General features: G+C 38.4%; 1 protein-coding gene across 3 annotated transcripts in view; it reads right to left on the bottom strand.

Annotated features, from left to right (window-relative positions):
• Nucleotides 1-18,068, bottom strand: part of LOC124153373 (zinc finger protein Xfin-like) — a 37,467-nt gene that overhangs the window by 7,943 nt on the left and 11,456 nt on the right. For all 3 annotated transcript variants that reach the window (XM_046526489.1, XM_046526487.1, XM_046526488.1), the window contains exons 4-5: nucleotides 10,533-10,655; nucleotides 13-95 (exon numbers count right to left, since the gene is read on the bottom strand). In XM_046526489.1, the coding sequence (XP_046382445.1) occupies nucleotides 13-95; nucleotides 10,533-10,655 (206 nt within the window). The remainder of the gene's footprint in view (nucleotides 1-12; nucleotides 96-10,532; nucleotides 10,656-18,068) is intronic.

Below are 18,068 nucleotides of genomic sequence, written 5' to 3'. Positions count from 1 at the left end.
AAGCTCACTTACCTGAAATATGTAAGGAAAGCAGGTCTGCTGACATCTTTACTTTTAATTAATGGAGCTTTCGGCTCACTATGGTCTTGTAAAACCTGAAATAAAAGTATGCCGAATATAACACAAGGGAAAAACACCAGAGGAAAATTATATTTCAAAAATTTGAACAATAATATTATTCCAGTCCATTTGCACATGCCATTGTGAGACCAGGAAACATCTAATACATGGATAGCAGTCTTCAATTTGATCCCTTATTTACCTATACATATATAGTTTCACAGTGAATATAGACCATGATACTTATTAAAGATAATATTGTGGCAGGTGTGACTGAAGAAACATAGATTCAGAGCCTTGAAGTTGACTGGTAACAAACCTTATCCAGGAGTTCAGTTGTCGAAAAGACAACTGGATTTTGACAAACATTGGCACTTTGCCAACTTAATTACAGCCTATTAAATCAGGCTTAAAACATTTGTTATGGATACGTTATATAGTAAAACCTCTATACAATGAATGCCCATACAGAGCAAGTTTAGGGAAACCTACCAATTCCAAAGTCATAGCTCAGGTTCCAGACGCTTCCAATGGACAATCCATGTAAAAAAATCTTCCAACAGTGAAAATTTACAATAGGGTAGTTTCCTTCACCAAAGAAAACGAAAGGCATTGATTGCGATTCCTTACCCACCATTAGTGTCATAATATACTAATTATTTGGTTTTAGAAATCCCAGTTGAGACGAATGGCAATGGTCAATTTGTATCCTCATTTGAAAAAGGCCATATTGGCGCCCATGCGATGCCACTCCACGTGAGGTCACAGGGACCTAGTTTCTATAGGAGTAGATAGGAGTTCTACATCCTCTGAGATTACCAATGCATGCATGAGGCACAGAGCTCAGGGAAACATGTCTTCATAATCACCTATTAAAATTGCCTATGGTCGGAAAGTTACCTTCGTTGGATAGGGTATTAGTAATCCTTATTTAAGCCAAGCGCTACCTGCTAGCATCCGGCATCGTGACGGCTCTCATAGCCTTGCACCAAGGTGGCTTCACATGGTGGCAGCCAGAACCAGAATGACGTCACATGGGCTTTTCCCAGCATTTATACTTAGCGGTCGCTTTTTCGCGGGCTTGAAAATTTTCACTTTTCATTTAATCGTGAAAAACAGATATCGTCATTTAAGAATCTAAAAGAGTGAAATACAGGGTTTGTCCCAAAAGTAATGAGCCTTTTTAAAAAAAAATAGATTTATTGATCAAACATATAATACAACTTAATACTCTTCAAAATAGTCTCCTCCCGCGTCTATACACCTTTGCCAACGTGTTTTCCGTGCATCGTAGGCCCTCTGGAACTCGCTTTGCGGAATGCTGTTAAGGCACCTCGTCGTGGTTTTTTTAATGCTGTCCAGGGTCTCCAGATGCCTTCCTTTCAGCTCCCTTTTTACCCTAGGAAACAAGAAGGAGTCTGCCGGGGCTATAGGGGGGCTGTGGCACCGTTGAAACACCGATCCGGGTCAGATAGTAGTTGACTACAAAGGCGGTGTGACTCGGCGCGTTGTCATGGTGGAGTCTCCATGACGACCGACTCTCTGGCCGGACGCGGGTAACTCTGTGAACAATTCGATGAACATCTGTTTTCGGCAAATTTAATTGTTCTATCATCAAACGAACACTCATTCGGTGGTCTTTGTTCAGCAAATCTCGCACACGAGTGTCATTATCGTCCGTTCGCGATGTTGATGGACGCCCAGAACGGGCCTCATCGGCCACTTCTTCCCGGCCTTCCTTGAACGACTTGTGCCACTTTTTGACCTGCGAGTACGACAAGCAATCATCCTTGAAGGCCTCATTGAGCGAATAAAATGTATCCTTCGCCGTCATTTGAAGTTTGACGCAAAACTTTATCGCATAGCGTTGCTCCGAAGTTCTCTCCATCCTAACCACGACGAGGCACTGCGCGGAGGTTTACTAAAAATGAAGTCCTACAGTTCTGAAAGCTCGTATACAACTGAAAGAGGCATCGCTGACAAGCTTAGAGTCCCTTCCACCACTTCCAACCAGTCGCACAGGTGGCGTTGTACAGTCGCGTTGCAAAAAAAATGAAGCTCATTACTTTTGGGACAAACCCTGTACGTACTCCAGGAGTAATAATCTTTCGATTTAGGCAATAAAAAAGAATAGGAAACCACCCTATAATGAAAACTCCTTACAACAGGTCTGCACTTGGATACAAAACGAGAATAAAGCACCTGCTTTGACAAAATTATGTAACAGAAATGTACTATTTATGGTTTACAGGTCATTTTTCGATTGATATTGACATGAACAGTAGGTGACCCAGAGTTGACGGTACCCAGCCAGTACTGCTCAGAGCCTTCCTCTCAGCAGTGCCTTAATGGTATGCAATGCACTTCATTGCAATGGGATAACTAAATAGTTAAAATAGTAAAGAATGAAACACTCGTTCTTGTATTTTTTGATCGCCAAAGAAAGATGTAAAAACAGCGCATCTAGTCGGAATCAATATGTTTGGTACGCGGTGGAAGTTTTTGGATAATTTTGTGAATAAGTACTGCCGACAATATCAGTTATATCAAGTTTTCAAATGTTTAACCAGTACATCAGTCAGTTGAAAAAATTGGCGAAACGATTCACTGAATTACGGCATGATTTGGTGGTTGAAGATATTTCACCCCATTGGAAATGTAGTCAGCTTTTGCCTTAAATATCGCACCGTTTATGGGCAGTCCTGCATTCCCCTCCCATTGATAGCAGGGCCTAACAAAAGAAAAACATAAAAGGGGAGTGCACGGATCATACTCAAGGCTGTAAATCACATTAATGCTTGGACATAACTGGTTTTAGGTGTAGTGGATCTAACACACATCTTATATTTTTAGTTTAATAAACAGATAATACAAAGCATAATAGTTAATGCTTGCTCAGCAGTGCATCGCCCTCGAGAAATATCTGTCGTAATGCCTGGCGTACACTGTGAAAGGAACTTTTTATCCTCGCTACATCCGAATTATTTTACATGTAAAACATAGGCCGTTTGGCAGTACAAAGACATATCACTCGCTAAAATGCCATACTCGCAAATCCAGGCTTCCACTATATCTCCTACTTAAGAAAGAACCATAATTGAAGCTCTTGGGCACAGTGCACGAGAACTTAAACATAGCGCAATGAGTATGATGTAGCATAGTGTGTATCCATGTAAATGCCGTAGCTTACCTGTGGAACTTCATAGTAAAGTTCATTTTATGACCACAGGAACGAGGACTGACATTCGTAATTTTGTGATAACAAAAATTTTGCAATAGCATTTCTTTTCCTATATATTGGATTAGCCTTTTCATCGGGACCAACGATTTATTTCATAAAAAACTATAACTTCGTAATAACATTGCTCGTATTAACGAGAGTCTACTGTATAGGTAAGATCTGAAACATATTGTCGTTAGCAAGAAAGAAAAGATTAGGTGGAGGCATTGTTATTTTAATTAAAGACTCATTAGGTTATCCACAAATTAATCATAACTTTGTCTCTCTTGAGCGTGTGCATTTTATATACACCTGACATTTAAGTGTATGTCATGGGCATTTACAGACTGGACTAATTTAAGACCAATGGACTTAATACATGAATGAGAAGAAGCTCATAACCTTTCTTTTCTGAACACACATGGTAGTGTTGTCATACTAGGGGATATAAATATTTATCTAAAAAGGAAAACCTCTATGATCTCAGAATATAAATATACATAGAGTTATCGAAGGCTTTCCCAGCGTATTGAATTATGGAAGGCTACACGGGATTTCCACCGGGTCAGGTTCTCCAACTTCATCTCGGCCGACGTTTCGATGGGCGAGTTCGAGAACCTGACCTGGTGGAAATCCTGTGTAGCCTTCCACAATACATAGAGTTCTTTTAAGTTTAATTAATGTAATTACACTATACACTAGAGACGCATTTTTGGGGGAATTACGATATTTTCAATAGATCACACAATTTTCAAAGGAAACACAAAATTAGTGAACAGCCACATTGTTAAATCAAGATTAGATGGCCATTATGTCACGAGTGTGCCAATATATTTTCAACATGCCAATAACCCCCAACTTTAAATTTCAGCATGAATATCCCCATACAACAACTGCTGATGAAAATTAATCAACTGTTTGTTATGAGAAGAAGACATTGACAATATTCTAGCTGAGAGAGAACCAATGAAACACCTTCATTTGATAAAGGGTACTTTTAATACTTAAATGCTACTTCTGTTTCAACTAAACCAACGAACAATGTTATTACGAAGTTCTTGTTATTACAAAGCAAATTGTTGGTCCCGACGTATAGTCCTATCCAATTCATAGCTAAAGAAATGTCATTACGAAATTTTCATTATCACGAAATTACAAACCTCAGTCCAAGTCCCAGCAGTTACAAAATAAACTTTATTACAAAGTTCCACTAGCAATGGCATCTAGGAGGATATACACTAAGCTACGTTGTAATTATTGCACAATGTTTAAGTTCTCCTCATGTACTGTGCCCAAGAGCATCAATAATGGTTCTTTCTTCAGCAAGAGATACTTCAGCATCCACGCACCATCATTTAATAAGCTTCATTCCCATGGTTAGAACTCTTAACTTGCACGTACAGTTAGTCCTCTTCCTACGCACATTCGATTTACCAAATTTCAGAGATACAAATTTCAAGTGTGTCCAAAATTTGCAATGCAAATTATTCTAAGTTATAAAAATTATTGAGTTGCACGAGCACATCCACGAGGTAGTTTAGTTACTCATGTGTTGCCGAGTTACCCTCAATTAGTATGGAAAAATAGAATTTATCCTGCTTGAAAATGGAAAGACAAGGTGAAAAGTGGACATTTTCAATTGATGACAAAATGAAAATTTTAGAGCAAGTTGATTCCCATACCAGAACCCGAATCAGTCTGGCTAAGCAACTCAGATTGTCATTCTCAAGATTGAATACCATTGTGAAAAATCGCAATGCGATCGTAGAACATGCAAACCAGAGCGGACATTTGTTAAAGAAGAGAAAATATGTGAAGAATTCCAAGTATGAAGAATTCGAACAAATGCTGACAGAGAGGTTCAACCGAAATTCAGCCATAGACCAGTGATAACACAAGTTTTTAACACAAATTTCAACAATTAAAACACGATTTTTATCACCTTTCATTCTTATGTTCAGACTGTTGCCATGAAATTCCTTTCGCAGCATAAGCAAGCCACACTGTTCCATTAAACTAAGGATCTGGATAATTCATTTTACAATTTTCCACTAATATGTTGTGAATAAGAATACTTAAGCACAGGAATCCAAATAGTGAGCAATTCTTGGGAGTTTCGTCACCTAATATTAGGTCTATCTTGACATAACACTGTCTTCACCAGCAGAATACATTACGTGGCTCTAATTAAGTTAATTTTTTTAAATATCCATGATGGATGGCTGATTGATATTTGAAGAAAACTGGTCTACTCATCAGAAGAATTCATGATGACTTCGGAGAAATTCAGTAAGTACAGAGGAAGCCCCGTTTAGCGAATTATGAAAAATTTAATTTATCCTGCTTGAAAATGGAAAGACAAGGTGAAAAATGGACATTGTGCATGCAAAATGGACATGGTTTAGAGAACAGCATTTCACGAGAATCACGTTTTAGGAAGTAATAGTCTTCGTACTGCCAAAAGGCCTGTGTTTTACATGTAAAATAAATCAGATATAGGCAGGTTAAAAAACATCCTTCCACTGTGTATCCTCGGAATTACGACATATTTCTTGCAGGACCGTTGAGCAAGCATTAACTATTATGTTTTGTATTATCCGTTTATAAACTAAAAATTAGAGGTGGGTCACATAACATTTTTCTCGAATTTGAATATCGAATAAGAGTACTTAAATTTTTTTCAAATACTTCACTCGAATAGCAAAGACTGCAGTACACCCATGTCTCGTATAGCGCAATTTCGATTAGCGCAATTTCGATATAGCGCAAATTCGTTCCTCGGGGAAACATTGCAACGCAGTGTAGCCTAATCAAAAATTTTAAACGCTCTCGTGATAAAACGTGAACTTGCGCTAAGTACACGTAATTTCTATCAATTTACGCATATTAATATTATTTCTTGCCTCAAATCTTCTTTTTTGTTTATATATTAATCGAAATTCATTGCTGTGCAATTGCCAAAAGTATTACTCGTCATTGGGTCCAGATAGCCGGCCTACCGAAGATTTATCTCATCTCCTTAACAGAATGATAATAAATAATTTAGATCGTTAATTAAGCGTGGGGCTAGTGGAAATGAGTTTTTTTTCAGCCATACGGTTTGAGACGTATTTTTGCCGTCGTAGGTTACCGGGCGATTGTCTTCCAGGTAGAGGGTCTACGCTAAAGCCTTCAAGGTCATCGGTATTCACGGGGGAGAAATGGAGCGGTGGCCGAGTTGCGCATGAATAGCATCAACACATAGAAGGGTCCGCTATAGAGTCTCAAACACAATGGCTTCGTTCCCTCCCCGCAGTCATAGGCCTTCTGCGTCTCAGGAATACAGTTCAGCAGAAGAAGGTGATTTAGATAGAGCCATACAGAGTAAAAACCAAGAGAATATGGCAAAAAATAGGAATGCGTGTAGAAAAATCAAGAATTTATCAAGAAAAACCATAAACCTAGAAGAGGACTTGAGAGAGGTCAATTGCTTTGAAAATGGAGAGCGTCAAAGCGATACTGCATGGAAGTTTAAACTCACGATGTCTTATTCTGAATAAAGACGCAGCTAAAATATCAGTGACCTCAGCCGCACCAACTTCAACCAAGCGGTCTACACATACGGAAAGTTCATGGTGAATCAGTACAAAAAGACGAGAGTGGTAATCGCTCCGAGACATTTAGTGAAAGTGGTTGGTTCCAGAATTTAAACGGCAAGCAGGTATTTTCAGTGCGGCGATATCAGGTGAATCTGCAAGTGTTGATAGCGCAGCCACCACAACATTTTCTGATGAACTCCAAGCTGTTATTGAAAGTGGCTCCTTTCCCCCTCAACTAGATCTAGTGTTGACGAGACGATATTCTTTTGGAAAAGAATGCTTTCTTGTTCATTCATTTTCAGGGAAGGATAACCTGGGTCAGGTTTCAAGGCATTTAAAGACTGTTTCACGTAGCTGCTAATGACTCGCAGGACTTCAAATTAAAATGATTTATCATTCATAAACTCCGCTAGCTATGAAATGGCATTTAAAGTAGCATTTTCCTGTCATTTCGATGAGCTACAAAAGGGCCTGGGTGACACAACAGTTGTTTTTAGACTAGTTTTAAAAATCGTCAACTGCCGGCAACGCATTACGATCCCCTGAGATAGCAGATGTTAGCCCACCCGGCACGACAGGATGGAATTTCGAAAGCACGTAAGAATTTTTTTTAACGTGAATAAAAGTCTTTGAATGCGTGAATACTATCTTTAAAGATGTTTTAAACTATAAATATTTATAGAAATAATGTTTTCTAAGGCTTTTTATGGGAATATAGATGTTTTAGAGGAAATTCAATACCAAAGACCTATGCTACCAGGAACGCATCCCTATCTTCCCTATGTTAAAACGCTCTCGTATAACGCAAATTCGTATAGCGCAAAGACCCCAAGGAACGCATCCCTTGCGCTATACGAGACATGAGACATTATTCCACAAATTTTAAATGCAAATGAAAATTTTAAATGTAAATGAAAATTTTGCATGTCGTTCCACTTCAATACGGTTCCCAAATTCTAACGCAACTGTCGCCCACAATTAGATCAAACTTGCGTGCATGAAGCACCGCCATGTTTTTGCTTTTCCTTATATACAGCAGACTCCCGATGATCCACGGCTGCGGTTCATCCAAACTGGGTTGCAGATTATCAGTGCATGATTTTCAATCTTGCTCAATTTTTTCCATGATCTTTCTTATAAAAAGCGGAAGCAAAATCATCGGAAATACGGCATTAATGCTAAGACACATCTGGATTCCCATTAGAATCCCCTTCGTAAAACGGAAGCGATCACACTCCTTGATCACGGATACACTATACACAGATATACTACACCTACACACGTATGTATGTACTGAAACACGGATACACTGGTGGTGTCTGACAGTGTAGTTTCCGACGTCGAGCAGTGGTTTTGAAGTAATTGTTCAAACCACTTTTCTGCATCCGTGATCACACAGCCACGGATGTGTAGTTTTCGAAACCAGGCCTTACATGGAGAATTAATAATACGAGTACAATCATATTATCGCCGCTAAAAAGATCACTGACTGGCGAAGAAAGCTCTCAATTAATCCGGGAAGCACTCTTAAAAAACAGAATAACTGCATAAATAATAATATATTTATTGTTTGTTTTACGTGAATTACGACCATTACAAGACGTTTAAGTGAAAGTTTGGGTTATCTGTGTTTTCCAATTATTCGTTCCGTCTCTCCCCATCGTTAATTAGCCCATTAGGATTAATTGGGAGAGTACTGTTCATCTATGCACATTGAAGGGTTTATAATCAGTAATACTTTACTTCATTCTTTAAAAAACCAAAAACCAAAAATCAAAAATAAAATCGAAACGTCCAATTTATGAGCCTTTATGAGTGGGTCACCATGACTCCAGAGGAATGAAGTTTATTATATGATGTTGCGTGTAAATTGAGTAAAGAGCCATAAATGGCGCTCTTGGGCACAGTACACGAGAAGAACTTAAACGTGGCACAATTATTAACACTTAGTGCAGTGAACATCCACCTAAATGCCATTGCTTATGCGTGAAACTTCGTAATAAAGTTCATTTTGTTACCGCTGGGACCGGGACTGTAGTTCGTAATTTCATAAAAATGAAAATTTCGAAATAACTTTTCTTTTACTGTAGCTTAGATAGGCCTTTTCGTCTGGACCAAGAATTTGCTTCGTAATTACAAGAACTTCGTAATAAAGTTGTTCGTATTAACGAGAGTCTACAGTAAAAATAAAAGATGTGTGTCTGATCTACAACACCTAAAGACAGTTATGCCCAAGCATTTATGTGATTGAATTAGAAAGATTTAGTGCTTTCCCGGTGAATAGACTGAATGAAATGTTCTCGGGATCGCCACCGGGTCATGAACTGCATTACTGCCGACGTTTCGAATGTCCGACTCGGTCATCGTCCTCAGGGCTGTGAGAGTAAAGTGAGATTTTTCCTTGCTTATATCCAGTCACTCTCGTGGTCCGGCAACTGCTGATTGGCTGCCACAACAGCCAAATTTCCAGAGTGTTCCCAGAAGCCTGTAAATCACTGAGTATTTCCAGTTTTCTGGTTTGTAGACACCGTTATAATAGGCTTCAATTAATATTGATCAAAGATTATGATTCTTGCAATATTTTTGTTAAGCTCAATAATTCCACTTTTCCTTTTTATATCATTTAACACTAGAAGGACAACAGGCATCATTAGATCCATTTGCAAAAATCAAATTTTTTTTTTGCAACATATAAACATATTTAAAACTTTTATTAATTTTCTACTTTCTCAATTTTTACATGAAATTTGACAAAATTAACCAAAAATATTTATGATTGTGTTTTGTCAATTTTTCCCAGAGGATAAGGTCAACTGGTGGTCATTTAGCACACAATCTATTTTCACTCCGCATTTCTACATTTCTCTGACCCCTAATTGTTATGAAAGTCCTATTACTTGGCAGCATGATGATACAAGGGGAATAGGACTTGACTGTTGACAAAAACAGTGCCGCATTCGTCTTCAGGTATGTAATTGATGACTCGAATGCAGCTGTTTCAATCGGTACTCGCATTTTGTGGAACTTATCAGGAGGGAGGAACTTATTGGGGAGTGGGTGTACATAATAGTGAGATAGAATGATGCGAGGCCTGATGGGAGGGGAAAAATGAACTCTGGGAATGTGCTACGTAGTTCCAATGCAGCAGTGCTGAGCTTCTCTAAATAGCAGCTCTGTCTATCTCTTGAAGAAGATTCACAGACACATGATGTGCCTGTCAATTTAGCCTTCGTGCAAATTGTACTTCAAAGTTTAATATTTCTTGAAGTCACCAAAGTCACTACATATGTGAGGTATACAGCCTTGGTGGAGGGTAATATTTCAAATGCAAACCCTTAGCGAGTTCCCAAGCAGCTTAGTTGCATTATCTGAAAGGTCGGAATCAAGGAAACCCACTGGCTACAGGTAAGACAATGTCGCCCAACATGTCATAGGAAGCAAAGGAGTTAAAGCTGGTAGCCTATTGCAATTAAAAAACTACATTTACATAGACGCAATGAGAAGGATGAATGGAAAAATGTCTTTAGATGTAAATAAAACAATACATTGAAAGGCAACCCAAGAATTCACTTTTCATGAAATGTTTACGCTAACGTAATTGTACCCAAGATTCTAATGAAATGTCTTCCAAAATCATTATAAGTTATTAAAAAACACAAATGAGTGAAAAATACCTGAAAAACATTGTTGATTTTCTTCTGGGCTGCGACAACTTGGTTGATAAACTGGACAGTGGCATTTAAATTCTCAATACAAATTCTACAGACATGCAGAGGTGGCCCCATATTTCTTGAAACCTATAGAAAAGATAATGGATCACATTAAAGCCACAAGCAATAAACCAAATGAAAATGAGCTTATTTGCACACACCCCTAGAATAGATAAATGCTAGAGGTTTGTTAGAAACTAAGTCTTTTAGCAAGTAATACATCGAAGAAACTGTTCCTGAGATACCAAAACTGCCACGTCCACTTAAATACATAGGTATGTGTATACTCGAGGTATAACTGAATTAGTTTATAAGCTTGCATTACAGTTAATAATAGTAATTCCAGGAGTGTGTATATGGCACTCCAGGATTCCACACCACCGCTTAAGCAATGCTAAAACAGAAACTTGTTAAATTCTCAGACAAGTTTTAGAAAATATATTGAAATATTGGCAAATTAGTTTGCATGCATTCTTACACCTATACTGTGAGACATAAATCAACATTAAAAACTTCTGAAGATCAACTGCTGCATGAATCACCAATTAGCCCCAAAGGTGTCTAAAAATGAATTTTGGCAATCAGTATTATACTTTTGTTAAATTGAGATATTAGTGATGTGCACGTAATTAAAAAAAGAATGATACCAAACACGACGTATTTCTAACGTTATTTAAGCATTTTAAGCAAGGAAATAGTTGGAATAATACGATAGTGATTTCTGGCGAATATTGATATCCTCGCAGCTGATAGTGAGCTTCACGGCAGTTGATGCGGATTTTGTTTTTCGACAATGGTTACAATTTACGAGTTATGCTACAAGTCTCACCTGTCTGAGTTGCTAACAAAGCGATGTCTTCTCAAGATATTTAGTTTCTCCCTACTAGCATTCTGAATTCATCTGCTCATCTAGAGCTACGCTATTTATTGTTAAATTGAGTGGGTGAGTTGACTTCTCTATAGGATAAAAAATTTCATTGCGCATTCATATGGTCATGCTTCACCCTCTGCAGTAAGCTCTGCTTATGCCGTACTCGATAGCATTAGTGCCGAACTTCACCTCGTACGAGTGGTTCCGTACTTTCCACGGTGGGTTGACTTGAAACCAGTGAGGGTTTTCTGTGTGGGTTCAATGGAGTCCGGTTTCATTTTTATTAGTTTTATTCTTATTCGTCTTCGGACCATGACCCTTCCAAAGGCACAAGTGAGAACTTGAAAAGATGGACTGAAAATAATCAAAGATGAGGAAAAGAATCCGGGCTAGAAATGCGCGAATATTGCAGAATGCCTCGGTATGTCCGGTAGCACATGACGGCAGGGGTGGGGGTAGAGCGAGATCCCTTGTGAAAACGAGAAATGGGATGAAGCCAAGGTTCAGGTGGGCGTGCCGCTGACAACTAACGCCACATTGCCACAATCATATTAAAAATTTAATTGCTAGAAAGGAACATTTCAAATAATTGACTATTTTTGGTCTTTGATCCATCTCATAACCAATCACTGCGACAGCAAAATCAGTTGTTTGTGGCGTAACACGCACATTTATCTCGTAAATACGAGTAATTGGAATGGCATTTGATGGATAAGAATTTTTACAGTGAAATAACAGTGAAAATTCCTAGTGGAGTGCAAACATTTTTTAGCAAGGCGGCACAAGTTCCTTTAGGATATTTGAAAGAGATATAATTCGAATCAACAATATGACCTAGGTGTTTCGATAAAGTACAGTGGAACCCCAATTTATCGTTCCCGCATTAATCGTTTTCCCGCATTCATCGTTCGCCGCTCCTGGTCCCAAATTAAGTTCCATAAGGACAATGTAATTTTTTCCCGCATCTATCGTTCCCCGAAGTATCGTTTTCCCGCATTGATCGTTTGAAGAACGCGGTCCCGTCGTATAATTTTCCCGCATTCATCGTTTGACAAAAATAAGACGAAATGTTTACAACGTGTTGTTTATGGCTAATAACGAGAGACACAAAGTTTGAATCTTCCCCAGGAGATTGAAATACGATAGGGAGAAGCTGAGTGCCGTGGAATAGTCACATTATCGCATTTCCCAAGATCCGGTTTCCCCCTCCATTCAGCACTCGCCTCTCCCCGTCTGAAGCGTACCTCTTCTCCGAAAAAAAAAGGTTCCAGCTCGAGCAGGGATCGTATTACGAAGACCTTAGCTTCGAAAGAAAATATCAAGTTACTCGAGAACAAAAGAAACCTTTTTCATGCTTCCACCCAGCCCCCTCCAACTCGGCTGTTACGCCGCTGGTTGGCTTGTCCCAAAATCCTCCCACGTTATTCAATTTTTTTAGTTCGTTACAGAGTGGCGCTGCGAGCCTGTCGCGCGCCCAGTATCGCGTTGCTGTTACATTCATTTCAATGGTGAACCAGCGAAGCTCATCACTTGGAAGATGTGTTATATTGCTAAAAAGCTATTAAATTTGAAGATGGTTCGTGCATCGCGCTTTTAATATGTGTCTAATAATTCTACAAGATACAGGAAAACCAGGAAGGAATGCTGAGCTGAAAATAAAAGTTTTTTCAAAGCAGTGGTAAGTACTCAAAATGCGGTGGGTTACCGATGTTAGTTTTATGGCTCTGTTATCGTTAATTTGGTAATTTTTTCGTGGTTTTAGATCCCAGTGACCTCGTTTTTTATTTGAAAATATGTGTTATTCGCTAAGAATAAATTAGCGGTGCAAATAGATAGCGGAAATACTGCAGTATCTGCAATGGCGGCTTTGTTTACTCTTCCATGCATGCCCTTTCTCTTGTTTTTAAAGAGGATATGGCAAAGCATCCGATATTTATTTACGGAAATTTTTATTTTTATCTTCGCGGGAAATCAATGGTTCATGTTTTTCACATAATACCGAAATAATATCATGCCATGTTGCCGTGGAGGCATAGTTCCATCAGTTTTTACTAATTGTGTTATTGTACTTAATTACAATTGCATAACCTCGGTGGTTTCGTAGCTCGCTTTGCAATTAATTGATGGCTTTAGATATTTAGTGAAGAATTTTGTGTCAGTACAGAAAGAGGAGGAAAAATATCGCTCCACCACGAATTGAAAACTTGTATTGTTTCATTCCTATTAGATACAGTTGTGCAGAGAATTTATGTTTTTATGATCATGGTGAAAGTGTTAATGTGCATCCTACTCTAGTTTTAGGACTTAATGACAGTGAAATTATAATGGTAGCTTCTGTTATCTGGTGGGATAATATTTATGGCGCCCTAGCGATAGTTATGCTTGCATCCATGCTCATTTTATGCAAGTATTGATGTTGTTTAGCGTACAATAATATACACGGACTAACGGTGATCCGCCTACGGATGTTGAAATATAATTAATTTCATATTTTTTTACTTTGTGGATTTGCTGCCATTGCAGTTTAGAAATTGTTGTAGTTGTAAACAAAGTGCAACAACAGTAATGTGGTCAGGATATTTTTTGCTGAAAAGGGGCAGGGGTTACTATCTGTAATAAAAAAGGAAGTCATGAGAATAGAGTAAATGGTGGTAATATTAAGAATTGAAAGGATGAATTTAGCTCTTGATATTTGCAATCGAAAATTTGGCCCCACCCTTTCATTATGATATTTTTCTCGGGCCTCAAAGCCTCACATTTTTGGTGTGACATAACCTCGTGTAACGCCATTATTAGCTAACTGTGGAGATTTTTCGTGGTAAAAGTACTGTCATTCCACATTTATAACTGATACGACCTAGGATTGCAACTCATTTTTTAAATATATTTTTTTAAATTTTGCCTAATTTTGAAAAATTTCTATTTCTAGGCGGTCATTCATCTCCAGATCTTTTGGTGGAAGTGATACTGCCACAACCGTGGAAAACCCTCAAATCTTCACGAACTTCGAGATTTATTTACATTTTTCACACTTCCAACCTTTGCCCTTATCCTTTAAGCTCGCCTGTACAGTGTTAATGATAGTGCTTGTGCTTTCATGAATAAATGCATTTTAAATTTAACAACAATCACTTCCTTCAACTACCGTTCCCAGACGTCCCCTTTTCCTTTACATTGGTTGCTGTTTCGGTTGATCGTGTGATGTGTATTTCTGTGACTTTCTTGGGTTAAGAATTTAGCAAGGTGTTTTTGTTGTGCCCAAAGTCTTAATTAGGGTTCTCAAACGTACATTTTCCATTTCAGAATAACCATTAAGTCTTAATCTAATCTTAATATGAGTCGTTATGTGAAGCTTTCAGTAATTAATTTTGGGCCAGTTTTTCTCATTGCGGATCTTGTAATTTCTGAATCGGAGATAACCGTATCATCATAGCTACCAGTTTAGGATTGCCTGTTTAAGGTGACCTAATGAGAGTTTAAAGGAGATATCTGCAGCCAAAACTTATTTCCCCATTCAGCATAATTGCGCTGGAGTTCCTTGGAGGAGGAAACGCCGACTCGATTGTCTGTATCGCCAATTTTTTTTGGGGGACCGATACCTTGATAATTATATGTCAGGCAGTATGCCGTTAGCGATAAATATATGATGATCAGGACGCAAATAACTTCTTTTTTACGAAGTAGAGCTAATAAAATACGACTGCTAGCAGACGACAACATCTCATTTTCAATTTCTTCTAAAGACAATGTTTTTTGTGCATGGACTTTCTAACTGGCTGTCAATGAAATTAAAAGGCTATTGAATTGCTTCTTAGTGTTCAATTCAGTTAAAGGCATTTTAAATTCGTTGTTCCAGCGATCAAGTATTGTATTTGGTTCAATGCAATTTCGTAATGCTGGACGCGCAAACACCCACTAGTACCATCTATCGGCGATTCCCTCGCACGGAAGCTTTTGGGCCACCTAGCGGCCGGGAGTTGGAGGGGGCTGCTTCCACCTTTCTCGACCGCTGACTTTTTTTTTAGCTGACTCGCTTCAAAGATCCCCACCTCTGGAGGTCAACTGCTGCATGAATCACCGATTAGCCCAAAAGGTGTGTAAAAATGAATTTCGGCAATTGGTATTATACTTTAATTAGATTTAGTAATTAGTGATGTGCACCTAATTCAAAAACAGATGATACCAAACACGACGTATTTCTAACGTTATTTAACCATTTTAAGCAAGGAAATAATTGGTATAATAAGATGGTGATTTCTGGCGAATATCGATATCCTCGCAGCTGATAATGAGCTTCACGGCAGTTGATGCGGATTTTTTTCGAAAACAGGGCGTCTGGTTACAATTTACGAGTTATGCTACAAGTCTCACCTGTCTGAGGTGCTAACGAAGCGATGTCTTCTCAGGATATTTTGTTTCTCCCTACTAGCAATCTGAATTCATCTGCTCATCTAGAGCTACGCTACTTATCGCTAAAAATGAGTGGGTAAGCTGCCTTCTCCATAGAATAAAAAAAATTGCACAGTCTTATGGTCATGCTTCACCCTCTGCAGTAAGCTCTGCTTACGCCGTACGCGATAGCATTAGTGCCGAACTTCACCTCGTACGAGTGGTTCCGTACTTTCCAGGGTGGGTTGACTTAAAGCCGGCGAGTGTTTTCCGTGTGGGTTCAATAGAGTCCGGTTTCATTTGTATTAGTTTTATTCTTATTCGTCTTCGGAAGGACCATGGCCCTTCCGAAGACACTAGTGAGAACTTTAAAAGATAGACTGAAAATAATTGGAGACGAAGAAAAGAATCCGGGCTAGAAATGCGTGAATATTACAGCACGCCTCGGTATGTCCGCTAGTACATGACGGCAGGGGTCGGGGTAGAGCAAGATCCCTGGTGAAAAGCAAGAAGTGGGATGAAGCCGAGGATTAGGTGGGCGTGCCGCTGACGATTAACGCCACATTGCCTCAATCATATTAAAAATTTAATAGCAAGAAAGGAACATTTCAAATAATAAACTATTTTTGGCCTTCTTGATACATCCTATAACCAATCACTGCGACGGCGAAATCAGTTGTTTGAGGCATAACACGCACATTTCTCTCGTAAATACGTGTACTTGAAATGGCATTTGATGGATAAGAATTTTTACATCGGACAGAAATGCATAATAGCAGTGAAAATTCCGAGTGGAGTAAAACATTTTTTTAGCAAGGCGGTGTGGCGTGTTCCTTCAGGATATTTGATAGAGATATAATCCGAATCAACAATATGACCTTAGTGTTTCGATACAGGAATAATATTCCTGTAATTAGCTAATATCTTTTTTGAATCCATTAATGAATGTCATAATTCGCAAAAAAAATCCAGCGTTTCCTGAGACATAGGCAACCCGGACAAACTTTCCCGCATTTATCGTTTTCCCGCATTCATCGTTTTTTTCATCCATCCCCTTGAAAAACGATAAATCGAGGTTCCACTGTAATAATATTCTTGTAATCAGCTAAAATCTTCTTTGAATCCATTCATGAATATCATAATTCGCAAAAATCAAGCGTTTCCTGGAACATAGGCAACCCGGACAACCATTCCTGCATCGTTCGTTTTCCCGCATTCATCGTTTTTATCACCCATCCCCCTGGAAAACGATAGATCGAGGTTCCACTGTAACTTGGTGGTAGTCCATTATAACTTTTACTGGATATCACACGATTACTAATACCACTTTCAATGATTAATCATAATTTGCACCTCAAGATGATGATATGAACTCATTGAAACCCAGGTTGCGCTCTGTGAAAAAGAAGTGGTATAAGTAATAGTGTGATATCCGGGAAAACAAAGAAGTTTAGTTACATTATTTATTAATCAAGAGCGGCTGTGCCGATTTTTATCATTTTTGACTTATTACAATAAAATAAGGGAAAAAATTCAATAAACCACAAAAATATGTATTGCAATGGCTTTTATAGAAGATATTTTCTTTACTTTCATTTTCATGGATTTTTTCAATGAATTTTCTAATTCTTTTTACTGTCTACCTCAGGGAATTCTAGGCATTGTGGTATTATAAAGCAATTTTATGTATTCAATTATTCAACAGACCTGGATCTAAAAAAATTTTTTTATGTCCAGGTCTGTTGCGTAAACTTGCCCCATTCTTGGGACACGTTTATGCAATGTTAGACAGATTCTTGACTGACGCTCAAATTCATGCGAGAATAATTCCTTGGGAGCAACATGCCATGACTTGTGGTGCACCAGTTATCATGAGCTTTGGAAAAAGTGTGTAAGCAAGCCTTAGGTGTAAACGTGCTCCAGTCTACAATACACTTTCCAGTTTATTCTCTTGAGTCAAGCACCTTCTGATATATTTACCACAGTACTTTGTTATGTAGCGCAAGAACAAATTAAGAGGATGGTTTACCAACCCAAACAAATAACACATTCAATTGACCATGAGAACTTGGGTTTTCATGATCACATGAGCACAAACACCACTAACACTCAACAATTGACCATGTGATATCTTAATCGTCATAGCGAATGCAACATGAATTGGAAAAATATGATTAGTTTTAACTCAAAGGGCATATCAGTGGGGATGATGGGAATCCTTGGGATGAGAACTTCCTCAT

The sequence above is a fragment of the Ischnura elegans genome, chromosome 2 (genome assembly GCF_921293095.1).
Source record: "Ischnura elegans chromosome 2, ioIscEleg1.1, whole genome shotgun sequence".
NCBI classification, from domain to species: domain Eukaryota; kingdom Metazoa; phylum Arthropoda; class Insecta; order Odonata; family Coenagrionidae; genus Ischnura; species Ischnura elegans.
This window is presented reverse-complemented; position numbering and strand designations above follow the sequence as displayed.